General features: G+C 36.4%; 1 protein-coding gene across 1 annotated transcript in view; it reads left to right on the forward strand.

Moving 5' to 3' along the window:
- Positions 1-374: 374 nt before the first annotated feature.
- Kmt2e (lysine methyltransferase 2E (inactive)) overlaps positions 375-26,779 on the forward strand; it is a 50,519-nt gene continuing 24,114 nt past the window's right edge. The window contains 8 exon segments of the mRNA XM_013121086.3: positions 375-447; positions 3,907-4,091; positions 13,168-13,282; positions 14,767-14,996; positions 16,486-16,566; positions 21,039-21,097; positions 22,515-22,684; positions 24,970-25,008. Of these exon segments, the coding sequence (XP_012976540.1) occupies positions 4,021-4,091; positions 13,168-13,282; positions 14,767-14,996; positions 16,486-16,566; positions 21,039-21,097; positions 22,515-22,684; positions 24,970-25,008 (765 nt within the window). The 5' untranslated portion in view covers positions 375-447; positions 3,907-4,020.

Genomic DNA, 26,779 nt, shown 5'->3' on the forward strand with positions numbered 1-26,779 from the left:
TTATTTATTTTTTTTGGTTTTATGAGACAGGGTTTCTCTGTATTGTTTTGGAGGCTGTCGGTCCAGCCCGGCCTCGAACTCACAGAGATCCGCCTGCCTCTGCCTCCCGAGTGCTGGGATTAAAGGCGTGTGCCACCACCGCCCGGCTCTTGTTTTTATTTTTAATATTTGATTTCCCCTTTTCACGTTTATTTGGTATTTAATTATTGCCTTTGCTTGTGTTTATATTCATTTTTATTTAGAAAATAAAATAATGAATTTGTTCTTGTAAGTTTTGCTGCTTTCCTTATTTGAGGTACCATTTCAGTCAGAAGTACCTAGAACATATACCATTTAACATTAGCTCAATACTCCTATGTTCACTTGGTTTCTAGGTCTATTCTGGATAGCAGGTTTTGTGAAGACATTTATTCTTTCTTGGACCTCAGAGTTCCCAGACATCTCATGGTATTTCCTTTTATATTTATTCTTTATTGGTTGCTGTTTTTTTCCATGTGTTTGTCTTTATCTGACTTGCCAGTTGGTGATGTTAGGGCTGGCTCTATCTATCTGTCTGTCTGTCTTTCTGTCTGTCTATCTATCTATCTATCTATCTATCTATCTATCTATCTATCTATCTATCCATTGCTTGCTTTGCACATGTAAGTTTGGAGTAATTGTTTGGATTGTGTTGAAATTCCCCGTTCCCCTTTTATACCTGTACTATAAGATAATTTCTTACTACATTCCTCCCGCCTCTTGTCTGTCTCTGTCATACCCCCCCCCCACCACATTGATTGAATCCAGAGTTTTGCATATGTTAAGCAAATGGTCTCTCCTTGAACTATACATATCTAGCCCTTTGTTTCTCAAGACAAAGTCTAAGCAGGTTTTGAACTTGCTATGTAGCCCAAAATGACCTCAGATTCCATTATACTCCAGGTGTGTGTGTGTTTTGAAGCAGTGTCTTTCTCTGTAGCCTACCTGAGTGGGGTGTGTGTGTGTGTGTGTGTGTGTGTGTGTGTGGTTTGAAACAGTGTCTTTCTCTGTGGCCTACCCTGGCCTTGAACTTGCATTAGCCCTGCCTCACCTTCCCAGGTGTGTGTGTGTTTTGAAGCAGTGTCTTTCTCTGTAGCCTACCTGAGTGGGGTGTGTGTGTGTGTGTGTGTGTGTGTGTGTGTGTGTGTGTGTGTGGTTTGAAACAGTGTCTTTCTCTGTGGCCTACCCTGGCCTTGAACTTGCATTAGCCCTGCCTCACCTTCCTGAGTGCTGGGATTACCCATGCAAGATATACCAAATTTTTGTTCTTGATTATTTCAAAGACAATGATTTGACCCTATTGGAGTTGCAATTTTTTGTTTGTTTGTCAAGACAGGGTTTCTTTTTTAACTCATTCCTGGACCAGACTGGCCTAGAACTCACAGAGATCCTCCTGCCTCTTCCTCTCTAGTGCTGGGAATTAAAGGTGTGTGCCACCACCCTCTGGCAAAGTTGCAGTTTTTATTATCAGTTGATTTTTTTCAGCAATATCAATCATCTAGCTAAAATATTTATATTAATATTTATATTAATGAAATAGCTTCCATTTATAGTCTCGTGATGACAAGTGAATGAATTGCTGAGATCTTTTCTTTAGAATGAAACTAAGAGTCTATAATTCCTTTTCATATGTGATTATACGTTTTATCCTGAACATGAGTGTTTTTAGTGAGATGCAGTTCTAGGTATGTCATGTGGTAATGTTTACAGCTCTTGCTGTGTAGGATGATAGTTCATTTGGTTTGTGAGGCCAAACTGCACCTTATTCTCAGGTTCTCTAAGTCATTCATCAACTCTTTGTAGAGGACCACACACAGCAAGCACATACAGGTATAAACCATTGCTTGAAATGGACCAATTACAAGCTTTTCATTCTATTTGTTTACCTATTTTCATTGCTGTTTAGAACAGATCAGATGTACTTAGTGAAGATTGTATATTTAAAAGGACATACTATTAATTACAAATCAAATGTATCATCTTAGATTAGAAATGTTACTCCACTAAGTTAAGTAAGCTGAGTTGAAGAAAACATTACCATGGAAATGATACAAGGGAAGATGGCTCTTTAAGTTATAGTTTACTGCCTATCGTTAGGTATTAGTCTTTAGCATCTTAAAGAAATACAGGTCAGTAATGTTTCAGTAAAACAAGCTCGTTCTTAGGTATAGAAAAAGGGTAGGACAATGCTTTCTTTTGTTTAGTTGGTTTTCATTGCCTTGAGGAGAGTCTTTAATTGTGAAATAAATTAGAAAACATGACATAATGACTTTATTTTCAGGGTTGTAGAAGAGTCTCTTTAAGTGAGAATGAATGTTTGTCTACCATACATTGTTTCCTGGTGGAATAAGAATAGCAGTTCTTGTTTGTAGTTATAGATTGTCTCTTACCTGAAATGCGTGGGACCAGAAATCTTTCAGATTTTGAATATTTTCAGATTTTGTAATATCTATAGATTGAGCATCCCTAATTGAAAAATTTGAAATCTTGTGTATATTTCAATGTGCAGTTTGTACCAAATGTACTGATTGCTAAATATGTATAACCACTTCTTTGAAATTCTTTACATTCATTATGTCAAATTCTTCCCAGAAACTCCAATTTTACATTCCTGTTTTATAAACAAGGACTAGAGAGGTTAAATGACTTGTTTAGTCTCACACATTGAGTAACTGATCTAAGCAGACCCCAAAGTTTTTAATTTTCTACTTTGGGTCTTTTATGTTTTTGTTCTATGATGGGTATTACTCAGTGTGTCCCAGCATAGTCTCCAGCTTCTAGGCTACAGCAGTTCAGCCTAGTACTACAGGCCTGTGCTACCATGTCTTGTTTACTTTCATATTACAATAATTTGAAATCTCGTAGCTTTCTTCCAGCCACACATGATTTGAAAGTATGGACAAGGTTTCTTGTAGATTTCAAACCACTCTAATCACCTTACTTCCCTGCTTGATAATTCTTACACATTTAAGGTATAATCAGTATTTGTTCATCTGTGAGTAGAAATTAGAGTGGGTATGCTGAAACTCAGCTGTAGAATGTAAGAATTATTTGAGGAAACACTGCTTTTGTATCCTAACGATAGTCTCTTGTAAAAGAAACTGCGTAGTTATTCTATAAACAACACATGGGACAAGTGCAGTGGGGTGAATTTAGATCAGAACCTTTTAGTTGCTCCTGTGCATTTTAAAATTATTTTTGGTCTTTCAAGACAGGGTTTCTGTGTATGGCTTTGGAGCCTGTCCTGGAACTTGCTCTGTAGACCAGGCTGGCCTGGAACTCAAAGAGATCCACCTGCTTCTGCTTCCTGAGTGCTGGGATTAAAGACGTGCGCCACTGTGCTCAACACCTATCTTTGAACCGTGAAGATTAAATAGACTATTCATAAAGAAATTTAGTTTGCTGCTTAGCACTGTTTGTAAATATACTGTCAGATCACTACCAAAAGACTTGATTTTGGATACTTACAAAAAGAACTTCCATTTTGACTTTCAAAATTAATGTTTGCCAGTCATTCACTGACTAGCGTGTTTTAGTAATCCTTCCTATGACATTCTAGTTTCATCCTTAAAGATTGTTAGATTCAGAAAGTTCTTGTTTCTTTCCTTTAATGTGCTGGGTTTGAACCCAGAGTCTGATGCATGCCATGCACACTTTCTTGGCAGAGCTGTACTTCCAGAAACTGTTCTTTTGATCATAAACAATGCAGCATAATCCCAGGGAGAAAATGAAAAAGCTACTCTGAACACTTTTACATTTGTCTTGGGACCTTAATAAAGAATTCTTTCTTCACTTGTTTTTACTGTTGTTTCAGGATAACTGGTTGTTGCTGTTACTTTTCTAGTTTAGGTGGTTCTTAACTCTTTTGTTTCCATTTCTTCTAAACAGGGTTTGTGGATGCACTTAGATGTTTGCAATGAGCACTGTGGCTGGCATGCCCCAGTATTTTGGATACCAATGCATAGGACTCCATAGTAATCGAATTTACCAGAGGCGAACGTCATGAGCATAGCAATCCCATTGGGAGTTGGTACAACAGAAACATCATACTTGGAAATGGCTGCAGGCTCAGAGTAAGTATTTAAATACAGGTATTCTAGACAAAGAAAGACAAAGTATATCCTACAGTTGTCACATCCAAACAGTGTATATTTGCATATGTCATTTTGGATTCTTGGCTAAGACATCAGAAGTTTAAAGGACAACGTTCCTTTAAGATTGCTTTTATAAATAACCTTTGTTCCAAAATTCTTTGTCTTTTGGGTATTTGCTTTTTGTATTTTCTACTTATAGCACTTCTCCATTTCAAGAAGTGGTTTTTCTTTTGTGTTACGTAAAAGTATATGTTCCTTAGGCATAATTTTCCCTGAGAAGAGAACACAAATTATAAATGGTACCAGTTTTTGTTTTGTGGCAACCACCAGATTTTTTGTGGTATAATTATTAAACTTTTAGAATCTCCTTTTTTTATGTAAGACCTTGAAGCTTGAAAAGACTTGTAACACATTTATTTCTCATTTCACAGAAACATAAGATTTTCTATTATTTTCCCAATACATTTAAAATAACTAGCATGTTGCTTTTTTTTCAATTTATAGTTCACTGTCAAAAGATAGTGAAGTGTCACTGTGTCATAAGTTGGATGTTGGTGGGTATTGTGCATGTGTGTTTGTAGCCCTAGCTTGTTTGGTATCAGAAAGATTGCCTAGTCCAACCTGGGCTACATAACTAGACACTGTGTCACAAAAAACAAAGGAAGGAGGCCTAGGAAATGTACATAAGGCTCTCCTTTCCCGTACATTCCTTTTGTAATTGTTTATGAGTTGATACTTATTTTAAAATGAAGGACTTTAATTTTTATTATACTAATGTAGTGGATATACAATTTTAAATTATGTATTGTTTTCAAGAAAATTGGACTGCTAAAATATAATCAATAATGAAATAATTTGAAATATAGAAAGTGCTCAGTGTTTATAAAGTATTAATAAATTGGTTAAATTTTGTAAGGCCATAAAAATTTGTTATATTAGGCAGTCATCCTGTCAGTACTTCAGGATCTAGAAACAAACATTAAAGAGTTTAATAAACTCTGGTATTTCAATTTCCAGTAATATTTATTGTCTCGTAAGTAAGTGACATTCTGTTTAATTTATTTATTTTTGTTATTGTTGCTACGTATTTGTTTTCCTGTCAACACTATACTTGAAAAAATGTTCATCTCATTTTGTTCTTGTGTTTTACTTCTTACTCCTTATTACTGTGCCTAAATTTGGCTCTTCTTTAACATTTGAACTAAATATACAATTTTAAACACCTAAGAATAATTGATTAAATCAGATGATGGTGGTGCATTTGGGAGGTGGTGGATCTCTGAGTTAAAGGCCAGCCTGTCTACTGAAGGAGTTCCAAGACAGCCAGGACTATACAGAGAAATCCTGAAAAAAACAAAACCAAAAAAGGAATAATTGATTAGGCAGGGTAGACTTTTTGATCTGTATGAGGAACTCTCCTGTTGCATTTTTTTCATGAACTTAAGTTTGAAAAAAAAAAAAAGAAAAGCACTTGTAAATATTTAATGGTCACATTTAAAGTCATTTTTGAATTTTTAGAAACTTTGTAAAAGGCAAACATGCAGGTTATAATCCAGCACTCAGGAAGCAGAGGTAAGAGAATTTCTGTAAATTCAAGACCAATTTGATATAAACAGAGTTCCAGTCCAGTCAGTTCTTTATAAGGAGATACTGTCTCAAACAAATCAAAGCAGGTAACAAAACCCAAAGAAATATAACCCACTGCAGCTTTTTTTTTTTTAGAAAAAAATTATTTTATGTGTGTGTATGTATACCATGTGTTTTCATGAGCTCTGGGATATCAGAGGTGAGATAAGATGCTCTTAAACTAGATGTAGAGGCTGTTGTGAACCTCCATATGGGTACTGTGAACCAAACCTGTGTCCAGTAAGTGCTCTCTACTGCTGAACCACCTTTCTAACCCAGCCACAGCTTCTTACTGTGCATAATATTAATATTAGCAAAACAATGCTTAGATTGTGGTGACTAGAAATGAAATTGAAGCCAATTTGGGACTACCTTGGCTTTCTTACTGGTTTCTCATGTAACCCTTGGTCCAAATTTTAAAAACACAAAAGGTTATACTACAAAAGAAAAATGTAGCCAGGTATAAATATAATTTTTTAAAAAACCTAATCAGCAATGTTTTTTTAAAACCAGAAAGCTATGGTTCTCCAATTAGTTCTTTATCGATAGCATAATTTTATAGAAATATAGACAAACAATTCAAAGGCAGGATATATTGTGTGGAAAGTTTTCTTAAAGATTGTGGTTACAGCCAGGCGTTGGTGGCGCACACCAGGTCTACAGAGGAAGTTCTAGGACAACCTCCAAAGCAATATAGAGAAACCCTGTCTCGAAAAACCATAAAAGAAAAAAGATATGGTCACAAAGGTGAAAATTCAACCTATTGTAAAGAACATTTTGGTCAGTTAGGAAGTCAGAACTTCAGACAAGAGCTGTTAAATACAAACTTACTGTGAGTCCCATGTATAATTTTAAAGTTTCTAGTAGCAGTGTTTTGGTTGTCATTCAGTTTGGTTTGGTTTGTTTGTTTTGTGAGGCAGGGTTAAAATTATATTACATTTCTTTTGTTTTTTGGTTGGTTTTGATTTTAGGTTTTTGTTTGTTTGTTTGTGTGTTTTTTGTCTGAGATAGGGTTTCTCTGTGTAGTATTGGCTGTCCTGGAATTTTTCCAGGCTGGTCTCTAACTCAAAGAGCTATGCCTGCCTCTGACTCCCAAGAACTGGGATTAAAGCCATGTTCCTTCACCACTAGGCAAGATAAAACTATTAATGAGATATTTATTCTTTTTATTATCCTTTCATTGAACTCTTGTGAATTTTATATTTGCAACACGTGCCAATTCAAATGAACTATGCTTCAAATACTCTGATCACATGTGTCTAGTGACTACTGTACTAAATAAAGCAACAAGACAAATTATCTGGACAAATAAGATAATAGGATCTCAGAGAAGAAAAGAATAATTTACTTAGTAAAGCTCTCATAGCTGGACTATAATAGTCCATTCCGGCCCTTTCTGCATGAGCCAGGTCAGGTAGGAGTGGAAGTCTCTTTTTAGTAAGGTTGGAGGAGGAAACCAAAGTCACAGAGCAAAGAGGGGCAGCAGCAGAGCTTAATGTATTTTGAGGCTTTTCCTGTGAGCACAGCTTGGTCATCTTAAACAGTGGTTTATGTCATGTAAGTGTTGTGTTTTGGCCTATGATTTGTATGTGTAGGAGCTTCTGTTCTAGCAGTGGTAAATTCGGTATAGCAAATTATCAGGTAGTCTTTGGTCTTGTAACAAGCTAGAAAATTGAACACGGCCCAGCTGTTCTGTGTGTGTGTGTGTGTGTGTGTGTGCGTGTGTGCGTGTGCGTGTTTGTTTTTGAAGGCAGGGTTTCTCTGTAGCTTTAGAGGCTGTCCTGGATGGAACTAACTAGCTCTTGTACATCAGGCTGGTCTTGAAATCACAGAGATCTACCTGCCTCTGCCTCTGGAGTGCTGGAATTAAAGGCATGCGCCACCACTACCTGGCCTGTTTATTTTTTTTAAAAGGATTTTATTCTTCCTTTTATTTATTTATATGTGGTTGTTTGAGTTTGCATGTGGGTGTTCACACATGAGGGAACGTGCTTGCACATGCCAGAAACAATCTGATGCTTAAGCTAAAGTTAAACGTTAAATGTGGTTGTGAGTTGCTGATATGTATGGGTGGTGGGAACTGAACTTGAGTCTAAAAGAACAAGTGCTACTGACTGCTAAGCCATCTCTAGCCCATTTTATTTTATAGCAGTGGCTTTTCTTTCTATACTTCCCTTTGTTACTCTAGCCATCTCAATCATGAATTTATTACATAAGTAAATAAAATAAAAACATGGAAGGGAAGCCCTCCCAGAGCCAGAAAGTAGGAAAATATGCAAATGGGAAGTATTTATTTTTTCCTGTCCTAGTCTTTAAAAAAGTTACTTTTCCTGTGTAGAAACTGGACGTTTGATTATTAACATTATGTCCTTTAATTGCTGTCTATTAATTTCTTTAGTGCTATGTATTAGAAAGCATAATGAGATGTTACTCTTTTTCTTTGTTTAAAGAACTGAACAATTTAAAAATGTAACATGTGTGATTAGAAGTGAGTTACTGGACTCGAGAGATGCTCAGCAGTGAAGCACACACTGTTGTTGTAGGGGACTCAGGTTTGGTCCACACCACCTGTAGCAGCGGCTCAGAACTGCTTGCAACTCCAACTGCAAGGATCTGATAACATTAAACCCTCTTGGCATCTGCAGTGCTGTCACATTCCCACACACAGACACATGCACGCACAATTCAAAATAACGAAATGAATTTTATTTAAAAAGAAAATTAATTACTCTGAATGAGGACTCCTCATTCTGTCTCCAGTAGTCCAGTCAAAGCTGAATAATATGAGTAAGAACATGAAACAAAAATAGCTAAGTTCTTTCTACCTTCTTCAGTCACTAATATGGTAATAAGCCCTTATAGCCAAGTAAATTATAGCCAACTAAATTATTCTAGAATTTGTTGTCCTCATTTGCAAAAAGTTTGAATTGAAATCTTGGTAGATAAATTTTTCTCGAAATTTGAGTCTTTTGTTTTGCATTTAAGTGTCACCTGCAGACAGAATTCATTAATTTATTGGTGCCTAGGTATTCTGAGTTTGTAAATTTAAGATACTAAAATGTTTTGTGTATAATGAAATGTTTTCAGTGTATTTTACCCATTTTTCCACCAGTATTTAACTGTTCTCTGATTTCTTTACATTTTTTTCTTATATTTTCATTTATTTTGTGTGTGCAGGTATGTATGTGTGGGTGCGCACATGCCATTACATTTGTATAGAGGTCAGAGAATAGCTTGTAGGAACTGGTTATCTTTTATTACCCAACTGGGTATGTGTGCATGTGGGTAGAGTGCTTGCTGGTCTTACAGGGGACCAGAGTTTGGTTCCCAGTACACATCAGTTTGTTTAAAGCCCCCTGCAAACCAATTACTATTTAATAACTAACAGTACTTAAATCAGTAATTCGTGGGTATAGTTAACACTAGTAAATTTTACAGGAATGGTGGGGAAAGTGTAGTTGGATGGGAAGAATGTTTGGCCAATTGAAGAGATGTAGGCTTCAGTGTTGTCTAATGAAGTACAGTGCTGGCGCTGGAAGAAGATGGCTTAGTGATGAGAGCACTGCTTGCCCGCTCACAGGACCTAGCTTTGACTCCTACCACAGTCTTGGCAGCTCACAACTCATTCCACGGGATCTAACACCCTTTTCTGGTCTCAGATACCAGACATGCAGATGGTGCACAGACATACTTGCAGGCAGAATATCCACACACATTAAATCAAAACAAAACAAAAAACCTTCCATGTCTTTAGAACATCATTTTACATAATTTACTTTTAGGATGTAGAAATTGAGACCCAGCATCCTTATATAGTGTGATATCCAGTGCCTCTAGTAACAGGATTAGAACTTGAGAGTTGAGACATTTAGAACAGATCTCTCACAATCAGAAAGACTGTACCTCCTAGGATATAGAACCTGAACAATATTTAGGGACAAAGAAACTATCTTTCTAACTAGTTCTTGTCTGCCTGTACTCAGTCTATACCACTAGGACTCAGTACTTAATTCTTCATGATGGTCTTGTGATAGATAACATTATATTAGGAGTCCTTTACCACCAGTTTTATACCACGACAGTGCTGCCTTTGGTCTTCAAGTCATCTGGGAGAAAGGAAACCACACCCTGAAACTCCCTTAGGGCCAGATGCAAACTGGCCTTACCATGCTATTATACTTTGCTTACCAAAGCTTGACTACAGCATTTACCTTCTCCAGGCCTTAGGTAGGCCTACATGGCTCAACTGTATTAACCCTTGACCTCAAGTCATTTTTATCTTCCATTTCTGCAGTCCTTGGTCACTGAAAATGTAGTCTGTACAGATTCTTGGACTCTTGCCACATGTGCATTCTCATGTTGAATCTACTGCCTGGTTTTATCACTTGGGGAAGGGAGTGGGGAATGCTGGGGTCTGACTTCAGGCCTCCCTTATGCTTATCACTGAGCCTCAATGCAGCTCTGTATTGCTGGTCATGTGGCAGGATTTTTTTTTTTCCGTTAGTGAAAAGCTTTATTTTCTGTAAAAATAAGCGTATTTTTAAATCTATATTTAGGTGTACAGTTTCAAGTGCCACTAAGTGTATATAGAATGTTTAGTAACAGTCACCAATTTCTCAATGTTTTCCTTACCCTAAACAAAACTTCCAATCCTTCTTTCCCTTAATTCCCAGCACCTTGTAAATTGTAGTTTGGTTTCTGCCTATGCCTATTCTAGGTCCCTTTTACTAGTGTATGTGCAAGTGTGCACTCTGTGCTCATGAGTGCAGCTGCCTACAGAAGCTAGGGGAGGGCATTGGGTCCTCGGAACTGTGGTTAAAGGGTTTTTTAAGTCAACTGATGTGGTGCTGAGAATCAAATTCTGTTCCTGTGGAAGCAAGTACCCCTCTCCCCCAAGTTGGGTAAATTGAACACTTTTTAAAATTATATATACTTTTAATTTTTTTTTTGAGATCACAATATAAATTACATCATTTTCCTCTTTTCTTTCTCCAGACCTTGCCACATGCCCCTATTCCTTGCTCCTTTTTTAATCCATGGCCTCTTTTCATTAATTGGTGTGTGTGTGTGTGTGTGTGTGTGTGTGTGTGTGTGTGTGTGTGTTTCTAAGTACATAAAATAGAACCTACTCAATCTATATAATGCTGTTTGTAAGTGTGTTTCAGGGATGACCTTTTGGTATTATATAACCAGTAGATATGCTCTTTGTTAGGGAAGACTATTTCTCCTACTGTCAGCGTTTCTTAGTTGCCTGTGGTTTGTGTGTGTGTTCGGGGGTGCGGTGGGGGTTTGGAACCTTGTAGTCTTTACTCCATCCACTTTGGCATGTCAGTTGTCCTTGTATAGTTCGTGTTTAGGTTGTCATCTTGAGACTTCATTAGTGTAGCTTCTGACATTACCAGGAGACACTGTCTCAGCCAACTCTGTGTCCTGGTTCTTACAGTCTTTCTCCCCCATTCTTCTTCAGTGATCCCTGAGCCTTAGGTGGGGGAGTTGTTACATAGATGTAACCATTGCTACTTGGTTCCACAATTCTGCATTTGGATTGGCTGTGTTTTCTGTAATGGTCTCTTTTGCATAGAGAAGTTTCATTGATAAGGGGTGAGGATTATTTGTGGGTGTAAGGGCAAATATTTAGAATGTATTTAGGATTATGCTTGCTTAGTAAAGTGGTTATAGATTCCCTTCCAAGATCCCTGACTCTACTAGCCCTGGTTTGTTGTTTGCTTGTTTTCAAATATTTTTTAAGTACATTTACTTATTTATTGTGTGCTTGTGTATGTGTCTGGACTCCAATGCCACAGTGCATCTGTATAGATCAGAGGATAGCTCTCAGAAATCTGTTCTCTCCTTCCTCCATGTGGGTCCCAGGGATTGTACTCATGTTGTCAATCTTGACAAGTCTTTCTTTATTTACTGAGCCATCTCACTGGCTCTAATGCAATTTATTAATGACACATTATGTTTATGTATTATCTAGGCATCTATGCAGATATATAAAATTGGCTTCACAAAAACTAGCTGCCTTTTACTCAGAAGTTTATTTTATGATTATTAAAGCTTTATTCCGGGCAGTGGTAGCATATGCCTTTAATCCCAGCAGTTAGGAGGCAGAGGCAGGCAGATCTCTGTGAGTTCGAGACCAGCCTGGTCTACAGAGGAGTTCCAGGACAGCCAGAGCTACACAGAGAAACCCTGTCTCAAAAAAAAAAGAAAAAAAAAACAACAACAACAACAAAAAACAAAGAGGGAGGTCATTAAAAATGTGTCAGCCAGGAGTAAAAGCACTTTCTGTTGTAAGACCAATGGACCTGAGTCCTGTCCTCAGACCCCCCCATGGAGAAAGGGGAGGACTGGAAGTCTGATCTCAATATGCTGTGGTGTATGCACAGCCTATATAGCACATACGTATCACACAATAATAGCAACTGTCTTAAATCAATCGGTGTCAACCAGATTTATATAACATTGTTTCCTTGTTTTAAAACTTGCTTTTATTGGACCATTCAGCTTAGTAGATATCAGTGCTTGCCTACCAGCCTGACAAGGTGTTCTCTGATTTCTGTGCATGCATCATCACCAAATGCATAAATATACACATAGGAAATACATACATTTAAAGTTAGGCAGGTCTCTGAGTTAAAGGACAGCCAGGGCTATATAGAGAAACTGTGTCTTGAAAAAAACAAAAGACAAAAAAAAAAAAAGATATTGGGAAAGTATGATATATAAAATGCTAGAAGAGGGAGCTTTCAAAGCAACAACAGTTTGCAAGTTACTACTCATAGTAGTAGCAGCAGTTGGTTCATCACCACTAGTCAGATCTACAAAGCTACTCACTACAGACTACTGCTTGTATTTTTCAGGCATAAATTCTGGCTCAATGGGCGGGTCCCTGTTTGTTAACTTTTGAAACACATTGGGCACATTGTTTTGACCATTGAGATGCATTCAAGCCAGCGTATATATGGACTTAGTCTGCCTTTCATCCTACTTAAAACCATTTCTGCCACTCTGACCATCCTTTGCCTATGTAGTGACACTGGGTAAATGGCATAAAGTTTGGTCTCTAGTAGTTTGGAGATTTTTTCTTTTTCTTTTTTTTTTTTTGAGTGCCGTGATGGATGGCACTATCTCTTGATTCTCCTGCCTCAGTGCTAGGATTACAGACATGCACTGTCATCCCCAGTAAATGGATACCTTTTAAATGAAATGATAGTTGAACTTCACATTACGATATTTATTTTATTAAATAAAACTTTTGTTATAACACAGAATCTACATAGGATGAATCTACCCACAAACTGCACATATTTTAGTCATTGTATTTGTTTTGACAATATTTTAGAATAAGGACTTATTAAAGTATTTAGTAGATCAAAACAGAAAAATGAATGGAATTTTAATCTATGGAACTTCTTTCCCTTAGACCAGAATCTGTAGAAGCTAGCCCTGTGGTAGTTGAGAAATCCAACAGTTATCCCCACCAGTTATACACCAGCAACTCCCATCATTCACACAGTTACATTGGTTTGCCCTATGCGGTAAGTGTCAAATGTTTCTTCAGAAGGACTTTTGTAAGTTAGAAGTTAAAAGTAAATGTGTGTGCTATTATGCATAAAACAATAATTTAAAAAACACATGTTTCATGTTTTCTGTACTTTAACTATACAGTTAAGACAATAAAATTCTGTGAGAGGAAGTCTAGTTAATTTTTTTTAATTGTTACCATATGTATGTTGATTTTTCAACCTCAATGAAAAGACTATGGGTAAGGTTACATTGTACCTAAGTTATATAGTAATTAGTAAATTGTGTGGTTAATTCTTTTTCTAAGGATTTATTTATTGTTTTTGTTTTTGGAGACAGGATCTCTCTAAGTAGCCCTGGAACTCACTCTGTAGACCAGGCTGGCCGCAAACTCTGCCTACCTCTGTCTCCCCAGTGCTAGGATTAAAGATGTGCAGCACCAGCTTGGTTATTTTTATCACTTTTAATTATGATGTGTGTCTGCATGTGGGTTTGTATAGTACAGGTGCCTGAGGAGGCATCAAGTTCTTGCAGCTGGAGTTAGAGCGGTCATGAGCAGCCACATGTGGGTCCTGAGGACAGAGCTTGGATCCTCTGGAAGAGCAACCAGCATGTGCTCCTTCATACCTGTGGGGCCTCTCAGCTCTGGCTTATTATTATTTTTCAGTTATGTTGATTGAGTGTACACACACACATATACACACTTTTTATATATACATATATGTATAGAAATATAATTTACTTTTTAAAGCAAACTTTTCAAAGGTAGTTTTCATCCCTGTTTTACAGCTGAGAGGATACAAGCTTGTTTCCTTAATTTATTTCCTCTTGAGGGTTCTGTAATATTTTAATTCAAAGAGTTATTGGACTAAATACAGTTGTGATTACTCAGAAAGTACAGTTACGACAGATTTTAGTACTTAAATGTGAATAAAAATGATCAGAATGTAAAATCCCATGTTATATACTTTACAATAATAAAGTGCCTTTTGTTACTATTTTACTATTTAACTACATTTATTAGTCTGGGGAATAGGATGTATAGTATGGCACCCATGTTGAAATCAAGTAGTTCTCTCCTTCCATCATATGGGTCCTAGTTGTTGAGATCAGGTTGCCAGGCTCTATGGCAAGCACCTTTCCCTGCTGAGCCATCTCTCCAGTCCAGTTTTTGCTATTCTTTAGCTTTTTCATTCCTGTGGAGTTTGGGGTTTCACCCTTATTCTCACATCATGGACTTAATTTCTTCACAGTGAAAAATGTGTGATCACAGGACTGGAAATGTGATTTCTGCTGTGGAGGGAGGGGTGATGTCATTGATAGAAGGTGACTGACTACCTTTACTTTCTAGACAAGTGCATTAACTCACCACTGTGATTTAATTGTTTATGTCATTATTAGACAGTATTAAGAAACGGACTGAGTTTATATGATATTTAATTTGCCTAGTTTATGTCATTGAGATTCATATGGTGCTGTTTTGTGTTCTATTATTCAGGACCATAACTATGGTGCTCGTCCTCCTCCTACTCCTCCAGCCTCCCCTCCTCCATCAGGTCTCATTAGCAAAAACGAAGTAGGCATATTCACCACTCCTAATTTTGATGAAACTTCCAGTGCTACTACAATCAGCACATCTGAAGATGGAAGTTACGGTACTGATGTAACCAGGTGCATATGTGGTTTTACACATGATGATGGATACATGATCTGTTGTGACAGATGCAGGTAAACTAGTTCATACCATTAGTTCCGTGTCTTGACTGCTTTTAACCTTTAGGTGTTAATTTGGAAAAGCTAGTTAGGTCTTTTGAAAAAGTTAATCCCTTTTTTAAAGTAGGATGTCTGCCTCTATTGCTGCTATTTATTTATTTATTTTTCTAGAAGCAAAGTCCTTATTAAAAGAAGCTATTTTAGGACTGGAGACAGGCACACGCTAATCTTGGAGAGGACCCACCTGGGGCAGCTCAAAATAAAATCCTCTGTAATTCCAGCTGCAGGGTATCTAATGTCCTCTTCTGGCCTCTGTAAGCGTGCGCTCTCTCTCTCTCTCTCTCTCTCTCTCTCTCTCTCTCTCTCTCTCTCTCTCTCTCTCTCTCTCTCTCTCTCTCTCTCTCTCTCCATTATCTCTGTCAATAAGTAGGATATGCATGTAGAGAATGAAATTGGTTTTCTTAAGTGTAAGGCTGCAAGTAATTTTATTTTAATAATGATATCCTACGATACTTTTAAAATTTAGAAATAAATTCTCATTGCCTGTGATAGTTATTGTAAGTAATGACTTTGCTAAATTTATTGAGGAGTGAAATTTATAAAACTTAAAATGACTTTGAGGTTTTATTTTCTGCCAGTAAAAAATCCATTATTACTGTATTCAGTTATGTAAAAGAACTTTCTTGTAGCCGATCTCATCTAATGTGATAAATGTAGCAGTATTTTTATTGAAAGAATAATTTAAGGAATATTTTTTGTTTGGACCAGTTAGTCAAATGGACTTGTAATAAATATTTACCATTCTTAGACATTCATGCAAAATCCTTAGTTACCTTTACATTCTTGAAGGCACAGTCTTTAGACTATTCAAGAGTCACTTTGGGGTGATTCTTACTATATGACTTAGTGTCTGGCTGGTTCTGTCTACCCTACCCAACCTCCATTTTTGTACTCAGCCTGTATTGTTCTCCAAGGACTAATTTTTCTCTTCCTCTTGTTACATTGCGTCTCTATTTTTTTTCAATGTTCCTATCGTCCATATTCAGTGTTTTGAACTCTGACATCTAGAACTCTACTCTTTTATTTTCTAGATTTACTTGTTATCTGCATGACATAATAATTTAACATAATGTGTTATTTAAACCTTTTTGAGGGTTCTCAGTTGATATGTAAAGAGTAACACAATACCATTTATTTATGCCTATGTTAGAAGTAACATTATAGGGCTGGGAGATGGCTCTGTGGTTGCTTCCCAGCCCGACAAACTGAGTTTGTTCTCTGGGACCCACATGGAAGAACAGAGAACCAACTTCAGAAGGTTGTTCTCTGACCTTCATACTTGGGGGATCCATGTGCACACACAGACACACTCATACATATACACACATATGTAATTTTTTTAAACATGTACAATTATGTATAAGGAGTAGGCAGTATTATGTCTTAATCTGTGGATGGTTTTAATGTTTCCTGCTTTTGTTACGTTTTGTTTTTTCTTTTTAAGTGTTTGGCAACATATTGACTGCATGGGGATTGACCGGCAGCACATTCCTGACACATATCTATGTGAACGCTGTCAGCCCAGGTAAATTATCAGATCTGTAAGACTGTCAACTGTTTCACTGAAAACACTTTACGGAAATGTATTCAAGAGTTCCAGATAAATAAAACTATGAATCCCAATATTTCTTTGTTTTAAGAATTACTTTTTCCACTTACATTTATTATTTTCTTAACCTGAAACCTAATGAAGAATTATTTTCATTGATAGTGTATTGTGGTTGACTATATAATTTTAACTTTGTTAGTGATCAGTAGGATGATAGTTTATTTTGTAAACGTTTTCATCTCTTTTGGCAGTCATGGGAGTCAGCTGCGATTGTGCAGCTTTGTAATATAAGCTATTTGAGCAGCCAAGGCAGGAGGATTGAAAAGCCTCTAGGTTTGCTAAAGATAAGAGTGAGTTCAAGTCCAACAGAGTTAACTTAGTGAGATTCTTCCTTAAAAGCAGAAAAAAAAATGTCTGGGGGAATAAAACTCAGTGGTAAAGTGCTTGTGTAATATATATACTTGAGACAACTGAGTTCCTGAGCACCCCAGAAAAGAGAGTTGGGGAATGTAGATTTATGGTGTTGGAATGCTTGACTAGCATGTGAGAGGCCCCGAATTTAATTCCAGTATCTATCTTCCTAACCCCCCCAAATGGAATCCTAGAGCACCCCCTTAGTTACATACAGAATTTGCTGGGTTTGTTTGTAGTGTATAGATTAAACGCCCAACATTTTTTTTATTTTTTAAGCACATACAGTAAAGGTACGATGTTTCTTTCACATAGGAATTTGCTTCTTGTAAGGTTCTGTAAGGATCAGTAGGAATTAACAAAAAGAAAGCCGCTGCTCATCTTTGCCACGATGTATAAAAGCTTATAGCCACAGGAAAGTCTCTGTTCTATGGCAGAAAATATGATAGGTAGCCCTCCACATACTATCACGTTAGCATGAATGAAGCAGGGGACGGGGTGCATGTGGAGCAAGACTGGGTGATCTGACATCCCCAAAATAGACTTGCCAGACCCCGAAGTGCACACGGAGAGTCGTAGGTAGAAAGGAAATGGCAGGGAATCACAGTCTCGACCCGTGCATGGGAGGGGAGGAAACTTTACCATGTAAGTATAAAGGGTGTAACAGGACAGAAAAATGAGAGGTTCCTAGGGTCTTATTCTGATCTTCGGTTCTACCAAATGAATTCAGATAAGATGGCAGAGTGTAGTATAAAAAACACAATTTATTTCATGTAAGCTGAGGCATTTTCAAGGGTGAGAGTGAGCAGTGACCAAATGGGCCTTGGATTTATTTTTAAAGTCATTATTATAGAGCCAGGCAAAGAGAACAATGCTTGTAATTCCTGCAGCTGGGTTGTGGGGGAAGGAGAATCTACTTACTGATAAAGGCCCAGCTTGACTATACAGCAAGTTTGTTTGAGGTCAGCCTAGATTTCATGAGATTCCTGACTCAAACTTCATCATCAACAACAAATTTTTTTATTATAGATATTTAAAATCCAATAAGAGGGTTGAGGAAATCCATTATTTGGTAAAGTGCTTGATCTACTAAAGCCCTTATTAATTACAAAGATGCACATTATGGCATGACTTTTAACCCTGACACTGGGGAGGCAGAAACAGAAGGATCCTGGAGCTCACTGGCCAAGCCTTTTTGGGTTAATTGGTAAGCTCTAAGCAAATGAGACCATTTGAGAGGAATGATGCTCCTGAGAATAAAACTTGAAATTGATTTCTGCCTTATGTGCATGTGTATCTGTGTGCTACAAATGAACACACATACACTGAAACAACAACAGCAAAACATACTCCCTTATAAAAGTAAAATATACTCATATTCTGCCCCCTGCTTCAGTAATTACTAGTTATTTTGTCTTTGAACACAATGAATTAATACTTAAAATTGCAGTTCAAATTATGAATTTTTGTTTCACATATTAATGTATTCATATATATACACATGTATATTTGTTTGCTGTTTTGTTTTGGTTTTTTGAAACAGAATTTCTCTGTGTAACTCTGGCTTTCCTGGAACTCTATATAGACCAGGCTGGTCTTGAACTCAAGACCTATTTCTGCCTCCTGAGTGCTGAGATTAAAGGCATGCCCACCACTGCTCAGCTACATCTGTCTGTATATTCTTTTTTTTTTTTTTTTTTTGAGACATGGTTTTTTGTATATTCTTATAGTACATCTTGGTTTATATCCTTTTATCCAAGTTCTCAATAAGACAAGAATAATGCAATTAGAATGCCATAATTACCCAGTTGCTTAATTCCATAGAATAATACAGAGTAACATTAATATGTAGAAACAATTAGAACTTTTCCCTTTGTGGACTATATCACAAATGGGTATTTAAATCAATTTATTGTATTTAAAAATCCCTTGAAAGTAATGTCACTATGTAGTTATATTACTAATTGGATACACTCTTAGTTGTTTTATTTGTACTGTTAATCTTCTTTAGCATTTTTAAGTTAAACTTTAAATTATTTCAGGTTTACATAAAATAATGCAGATAACTTGTATATTCTTACTTTCTCCTAGTAGTAACAGCTTGTGAAACTATAGAATGTTGTTACTAGGATCTTCACATTGGGCTAAGGACTCTTCATCCTGCTTTTATCTAGCACTGTCCCCAGTTCCTCTCATTCCTAACCTTTAGGGCCAATATTTCATTTTGAAAATTTTATTATTTCAAGAATTTATATAAGTCAGAATTTGGTGGCTCATGCCTTTAATCACAGCATGCGGAAGGCAGAGGCCAGCCTGGTCTACAGAACGAGTTCCAGGACAACCTCCAAAGCAATACAGAGAAACCCTGCCTCGAAAAACAAAACAAAAAAGGAATTATATAAAAGTGGAACCATACAGTATATAACCCTGTATGCTTTTTCATTCTTGATAATGCCTTGAGAACCATTCATTTTTCTGCATGTATGGCTGCTTCCTTTTACATTGCTGGTATATTCTTTGGTATATATAATGGTTTACTGACAGACTTCCATCAGAAGTATATTTGTATTGCTTTTCCCTTTTTTGGATTTTACAAATAAAGCCACTCAGAACATTATTATAGGTTTTAGTGTGAATCTAATTTTTTTTCCATTCCAAAAAGTATATTTGTGTGAAAGTTGCATGTTTAGTTTTTTAAGACATTACAAGAGCCCCGTGGTGTGATATGCTTTTAATCCCTAAGGACTGAGTATAGATAGTAGCAGAATGTTTTCTTAGAATGTGCAATGTCCTGGTTCCCAGTCCCTAATGAATGAATGATTGAACGGAAAAAAGTCATGAAACTTCTGAAATGGTTAATGTAGTCTTATGTTTACACCAAGATTTCCTCCATCTGTCTCCCAAGTACTACCCAGAGCTCTGGTTTGTTTTTAATATTAATATTTGCTTTTAAAAATTTACTTTTGCAGCTAGATAGTTCATTGTAAGAAATAATTATCATACTAAAGTCAAATATATAAAACAAGGTATTTTCAAGTAAGTCTAAACTTTGCCTTTCTGCTCCAGACCTTTGTCTTTTTTTTTTTTTTTTTTTTGAGGCATGGTTTCTCTGTGTAACCTTTGCTGTCCTGGAACTCAGTCTGTAGACTAGGCTGGCCTCAGACTCTGACATCCATCTGCCTCTGCCTCCTGAGTGCTGGGATTAAAGGTGTGTGTCACCACTGCCCAAAGAGGGGAAGGGATTGTTTTGATTTATTTTTATTTATTTATTTTGAGGTGGTCTCATGGTGTGGCTTGGCTGGTCTGGACCTTTCTATGTAAACCAATCTGGTCTCAAACTCAGAGAGATCCTACCTCTGCTTCCCACCATGCCTTGCAGTATTTAAGAGTAGAAATAAGCTGGGTGTGATGGCATACAACTGTAATCCCAGAACAGGGCAGATAAGACAGAGTTTGAAGCCAGTTTGGGTTACTTTTATATAAATAAGTCATGGAAATATGGTATGTGGAAATGTATAATATATATTAATTTACTGATGCATTAATTTTAAACAGTTTGTGGTTTTAATACAGTTGCTAATGTGAGTTATTTTTTGCTATAAATTTGAATTTGAAAAATACGCTCACTTCATAGTTAAACATTTTTTTTTTTGTTTTGTTTTGTTTTTGGTTTTTCGAGACAGGGTTTCTCTGTGTAGCTTTGGAGGCTGTCCTGGAACTCGCCCTTGTGGACCAGGCTGGCACAGAGATCTGCTTGCCTCTGCCTCCTGAGTGCTGGGATTAAAGGTGTGCACCACCACCGCCCGGTAGTAAACATTTTCTTAATTGAATGAAATGGAATAGTTTAACTGATATCTACTGTTCCTATATATGTATAGGAAATGCGTATATATACTGGATCATATATAATCTGACAGGACTGTAACATATATTATTTATTCACTAAAAGCATAAGATTATGAAGTTCATGATACATGAGACATCTTCATATCTAAGCCTCTGGAAGTTTGAGTTAACATGTTAATATTTTATTATAGGAATTTGGATAAAGAGAGGGCAGTGTTACTACAACGCAGGAAAAGAGAAAATATGTCAGGTATGTAAAAAGGACCTACCTATTCTAAATTGAAATTAGTGTGAATTAGAAAAAAGTGGTCTGAATTTTTAATTAAATGTAAAAACAGCTGTTTGATTTGTTTGTTTTTGTTGTTTTTTGAGACAGGGCCTCTCTGTGCAATAATCTTGACTGTCCTGGAACTCACTTTGTAGACCAGGTTGGCCTTGAAGTCATTGAGATGCACCTGCCTCTTTCTCCCAAGTGCTGGAATCAAAGGCGTGTACCATCACTGCCTGGCCTGTTTGCTTTTTTAATTAAAAAAAAAAAAAAACTGTGTGTGCGCTAGTGTTTTGCCTAAATATATGTCTGTGAACCACAGAAACCAGAAGAGGAAGCATTGGATCCCCTAGGACTGAAGTTATAGACAGTTATGAGCCACCTTATGGGTGCTGGGAATCAAAACATCAGATCCATCTCTCCAGCCTATAACACTTTGTTATTGCATTTTGAGTATATATCTTATTTACACTCTCAGGTATAGGCTTTTTTTGATTAAAGAATATGCATGTTTGTATTTTAAGACATTGAAACCAGAACAAAACAAGTAAGAAGTTTAAATCACCTATTGTTCTCATATATAGGTAATCTTTAAAGAAATGAAGTGTATTGGTCAGAAAGTGACCCATTTATCTACCATATGAGATAGTACTTCTCTAATTTTTCGGATGCCATTTTCTTAATTTTGTATATGCTGCAATTTTTCTGTTTAGCGTTTTTCTCTTTGTCTTTGTTTTTTTAGATAGTCTTCTATTTAGTCCATAGTGGTTTGAGCTCACTAGCCCAGGCTGTCCTCACATGACTCAGTTATGTAGTTCATAGTGTAGTCATGTCCCATATTGGGTAATCCTCTTGCCTCCCAAGTGCTGGTATTATAAGCAGGTGCCACTATGCCTCAGCATGCCACGTTTTGTTTGTTTGTTTGTTTTGAATTAAGACTGGTATAACCAGTTTTAAATAATATTTTTTATTCAGCCATTGCTTTTTGGTAGACACGTGGGTTGTTTGTAATTTTCTAATTGTTTTGTTGTGAAAATTCCCTTTATTGGGACATTAGTGCATTAAGTTTGCTTTTGTGTTTTAGCTATTTTATGGTATATATGATTTTTATAGATATGACTGAATTTCTACCATAGAAAATTTGAGTTCCCTTAGTCAGGTGTACTATTGCTTATTTTTCGAGAACCCCAGAGTATGTCAGCAGACCTTTGCCCTTGATGATTTAATGTGTGAGAAAAGCACTTAGTTTACATACAGGTCTGTCTTTGGAGTGAGTGAATAGTTGAAGTGAGAACATGTATTCTCTTTAGGACAAGGAAGTGACACTTGGTTAGGTGCAGGGCTGCTCTGTCTTCCTACTTGAGAGCACTAAAATGCCTGACTTTGTCTTTCATTGAAGATGGCGACACCAGTGCAACGGAGAGTGGCGACGAAGTCCCCGTGGAGTTGTACACAGCGTTTCAGCACACTCCAACTTCAGTCACCTGGACTGCGTCCAAGGCTCCCAAGGCTACTGACAAAAGACGGAAAAAAAGTGGGGAGAAAGAACAAAACTCAAAATGTAAAAAAGTACGTTTCTGCCTTTTTATTTCATTCAGATAAGTAGATAAAGCTGATAGGAGCTGAGTTACAGGCAAGACATGACAATAGGAAGAGCATGGGTAGCAGCTAAATATATGGAAAGTTCTAGCAAAATTTTATTTAAAAATTTTTGAGCATTCCTATTTAAAAATTGCAATGCATTTTAAAGACTGACATGGACTACAAAGAATCATTGCTCATTGCTTTGGAATCACTGTTCTAACAAGACAAATGACAAAAACTGTAAACGCTAAAATGAGGCAGAACAGACTAAAAGTAGAAATGACAGCCATATATTTTAATAACTTGCTAGGTAAGGAAGCATATAATGACTACTTCAACTTCTTAACTTTGGATAATATCAAGTATTTTTTAATGTACCTTTTCTATGTTTTGTTTTGTTTTTTGTTTTCTTGAGACAGTTTCTCTTGTGTAGCCTTGGCCATACTGGAATTCACTTTGTAGACCAGGCTGGCCTCAAATTCGCAGTGATCTCTCTGCCTCTACCTCCCATGTGCTGGGATTAAAGGCATGTACCACCACTGCCTGGTGAAATTCAACCTCTTTTTAAAGTACTCAGTGACAGGGTAATTGACTTGGCCTTTGTGTACTGTGTTCTGTGAGACAAGAGCTTTGTTTTGTGTAAAAGTTATGTAGAAATTTGATCTTAGTAGACTGTATATTTTTGGATGAAATGACTTCTGAGTTTTGGGTCATCACTGTGTTGTTTATCTCAAAATACGGTTGTATATTATAAATGGCAGATGCTTTCTCAGACATTGCCAGTAGTATTTGACAGGAATTAAAGAGTTAAGAAAATCCAAGAACTGGGCATAAAACTCTGTTCTTCAGTGTGTGTTAGTTTTTTAATATGGGGACAGTGTACAATAAAAATATATAATTTTACTTTATATTCAGCCTATTCTGATTTAGTTCTTGAAAATGAACGGAATTATTCCTAATTTTTTTTTTTCGAGACAGGGTTTCTCTGTGGCTTTGGAGGCTCTCCTGGAACTCACTTTGTAGACCAGGCGGGCCTTGAACTTACAGAGATCCGCCTGCCTCTGCCTCCCAAGTGCTGGGATTAACGGCGTGCGCCACCAACGCCCACCTTATTCCTAAATTATTGAACAGAAAAACATTTATAAAATCCTATTAAGGTATTCTTAGTGATTTAGTAATTCAAAATTGGTAAGAAGACTTAACATTAAACAAAATACATTAAAAAGGATTCAGTTTGATTGCCTACAAAGAAAAGTTTATTGACAACGAATATTAGTGATGAGTTCCCTATTAAAGCTTGAATGTGCCCAAATCTGAACATCTGATATGGTTCTCAAAAAAGATAGAAATTAGAGCATTCTGGATTTTGAATTATGAGTTTCAAATTAGGGTTTAATCTAAAACCTGTGAATGGCCAAACAATCTGAAAAACTTCTGAGCTTATTAACTATTTTGGATAAAGGATACTCCACCTGTGCCATTTTTCTTTTCCAAAGCATTAAGAAAAGGAACTATTTCCTCCAACAAGCCATGTTGTCTTGGAATTTATACCCAGTGGTTAAATAAGCTAATGAGAAGATCCTTGTGCCATCCTGCCTAGTTTCAAATCCTCATTCTTTTGTTCTTTGTTGAGACAGGGTCTCACTGTGTAGTCCCGGTTAGCCTGGAATTCAGAAAGATCCACTGCCTTTTTTTCCTTAGTGCTGAGATTAAAGGCTTGTTCTCCCGTGTACATCAAATACCATTTTCCCTTGTGTTTCCTTCTATAACAAACTTGTGTCTTCTCCGATCTTGTGCGTGCACGCAAGTGTATTTGTTTCAGCAGCATAGACAATAGATACTCAGGACATAAAGTTTGGAAGTCATATTTAGTCTTTGATATTCTTAAAAGCTCTATTGAGTTTTCTGATGAAATGTCTTGGTATATTTTTAATCTTTGTGCTATTACAAATTTAGTCCCAGTCCCCACTGTCTTGTAGTACAGTTCATTTTATCCATAAAATTTGATGCTTATAATATTTAACACAAAGAATACTTTGAGGATTTTATCTTAGTGTCATTCTAAACACACTTCATTACTCTAAATAGTTTATATTCATAGAACAATAGTATTCTGGTATACCTCTGTGTACTTCTTCCTTCTCCTTGTTCTAGCTTTGTTATTGCCAAATTATTTCACTTCAGCAAACGCTTCAATGAACCAGTTGATTGTTAGTTATATCCAAGCTAAAAAACAATAAAACTAACTCAGAATTCCATACTTATTTTAGGCCTTTCGTGAAGGATCTAGGAAATCATCAAGAGTTAAGGTAATTATATTAATTTAAGGCATTATTGTTAACTAGTGCTAAATCAAGAGCTTGCTGAGTAGCTTGATTGCTTATGTTGGTACTTTATGCTCTGTGGGGTCTGTGATTTCATTGGTTAGTAAATTTACAAGAAGTAAGGCCTTAAACTTCTAATTAAGTCACTCTTATAGTTTATTGACATTGTTACATCATTAACAAGAAGGAGGAGATATGTAAATACCAATATTAAAATTGAAATAATGAGGGACTGGAGAGAGTGGTTAAGAGCTCTGGTTGTTCTTCCAGAGGACCTGGGTTCAATTCCCAGTACTTACATGGCAGCTCATCACTGTCTGTAATTGCAGCTCTAGGACTTCCAACACCTTCACACAGACACACACGCAGGCCAAAACACCAATGCCCATAAAATAAAAACTAAAATAATTTTTTAAATGATAATAATTATATTCCATTTGTCATTGTATTCTATATCTCTGATGCTGTGAAAGATTGTTAGTATACTCTACACATTAATCCAGTAACATTGAAAATTACAGTTGGTAATCAAGTTTAACACTATCATAAAATCATCATAGTCTGTTGTTAAAACATACTGCCACAAAAACCTTGAATTGTTAGCACATATCCTCAAATTTCTGGATGCTCAAATTCCCAGTGGAAGCAAGGCTCTCCACTTCTGCTTTTTCCATAAATACAGATTTATGATGTTGTAGAATTATCTTTATTATATAGATTTCTGGGTTAGGTAATAAAGGAAATCAAAGTTTTCCTTTTGTTTTGAGACAGTGTCTTGCTATATAGCCTTGGCTAGCCTGGAACTTACTATGTAAACCGGGTGAGCCTTAAACTTTCAGTGATCATCTTTCCTCTGTCTCCTAAGTGCTAGAATCAATAAGGCACGGGTACCTGCATACATAGCACTAATTTTTTACATTTACAGCTCAGTATTAGAAAAGACACAATGATTATATTACAGCATTTTTGTCATAATTATACTACATTTCTGAAATGTACTCTCTAGATGGTTACTCTTAATTTTGTAATCCTTCTCAAGAACATTACTATGTGATGTTTATTATGCTTCACGTTCAAATGTTCTTTGAATATTAGAGAGTTATCTACTTAATATGTTACTTGAGTTTGTGCAGTTCTGACAGAATGAAGAAGTCTGAAGTTTTAAAAAGGTTTTGTGAGGGACCAAGAGATAGCTCAGGAGTTAGTAGTAGTATTATCTTAATTACCAGTACTCTACCATTTTCCCCATTTTATCTAATTGAATACTACATTTAAGAGGACTGAAACAATTCTTTATTACATAAAGAAGTGACTAGGAAAATGAAAATTTCTTTGTTACTCTTAGATAAAAACCCTTTTAGCTTGAAAGTGTTACCACTCCAGTAATTCTTGAGTTAAATTTGTAAGATTAACGAGCTGTGTTAAAGATATATATCAAGTTATTAGTAGTTTGTTGCAGGTAACTAAAAATTTAAAACTGAATTTATTCCTTTAATATAAAGTCGTGACTCATAAATCTTTTCTTTATCAAATAATTTAACAATAATGTAATCTGTAAGATATCCATCAATTCTTAATATATTGTTTGGTTTGGTTTGGTTTGGTTTTGAGTGCTGGTCCCTCAGTACCCTGTCTTCTCCAATACTGGAGGTTGAACCTCAGGCTTTGTGCATGCTAGTAAAATATTCTATTAGTGAGCTCCTCTCATCCTCTTTCACTGTTTTGGGGATAGGGTCTCACTCTATGGCCCCGAGCT

This window comes from Mesocricetus auratus, unplaced genomic scaffold (genome assembly GCF_017639785.1).
Source record: "Mesocricetus auratus isolate SY011 unplaced genomic scaffold, BCM_Maur_2.0 Super-Scaffold_100043, whole genome shotgun sequence".
Lineage (NCBI taxonomy): Eukaryota > Metazoa > Chordata > Mammalia > Rodentia > Cricetidae > Mesocricetus > Mesocricetus auratus.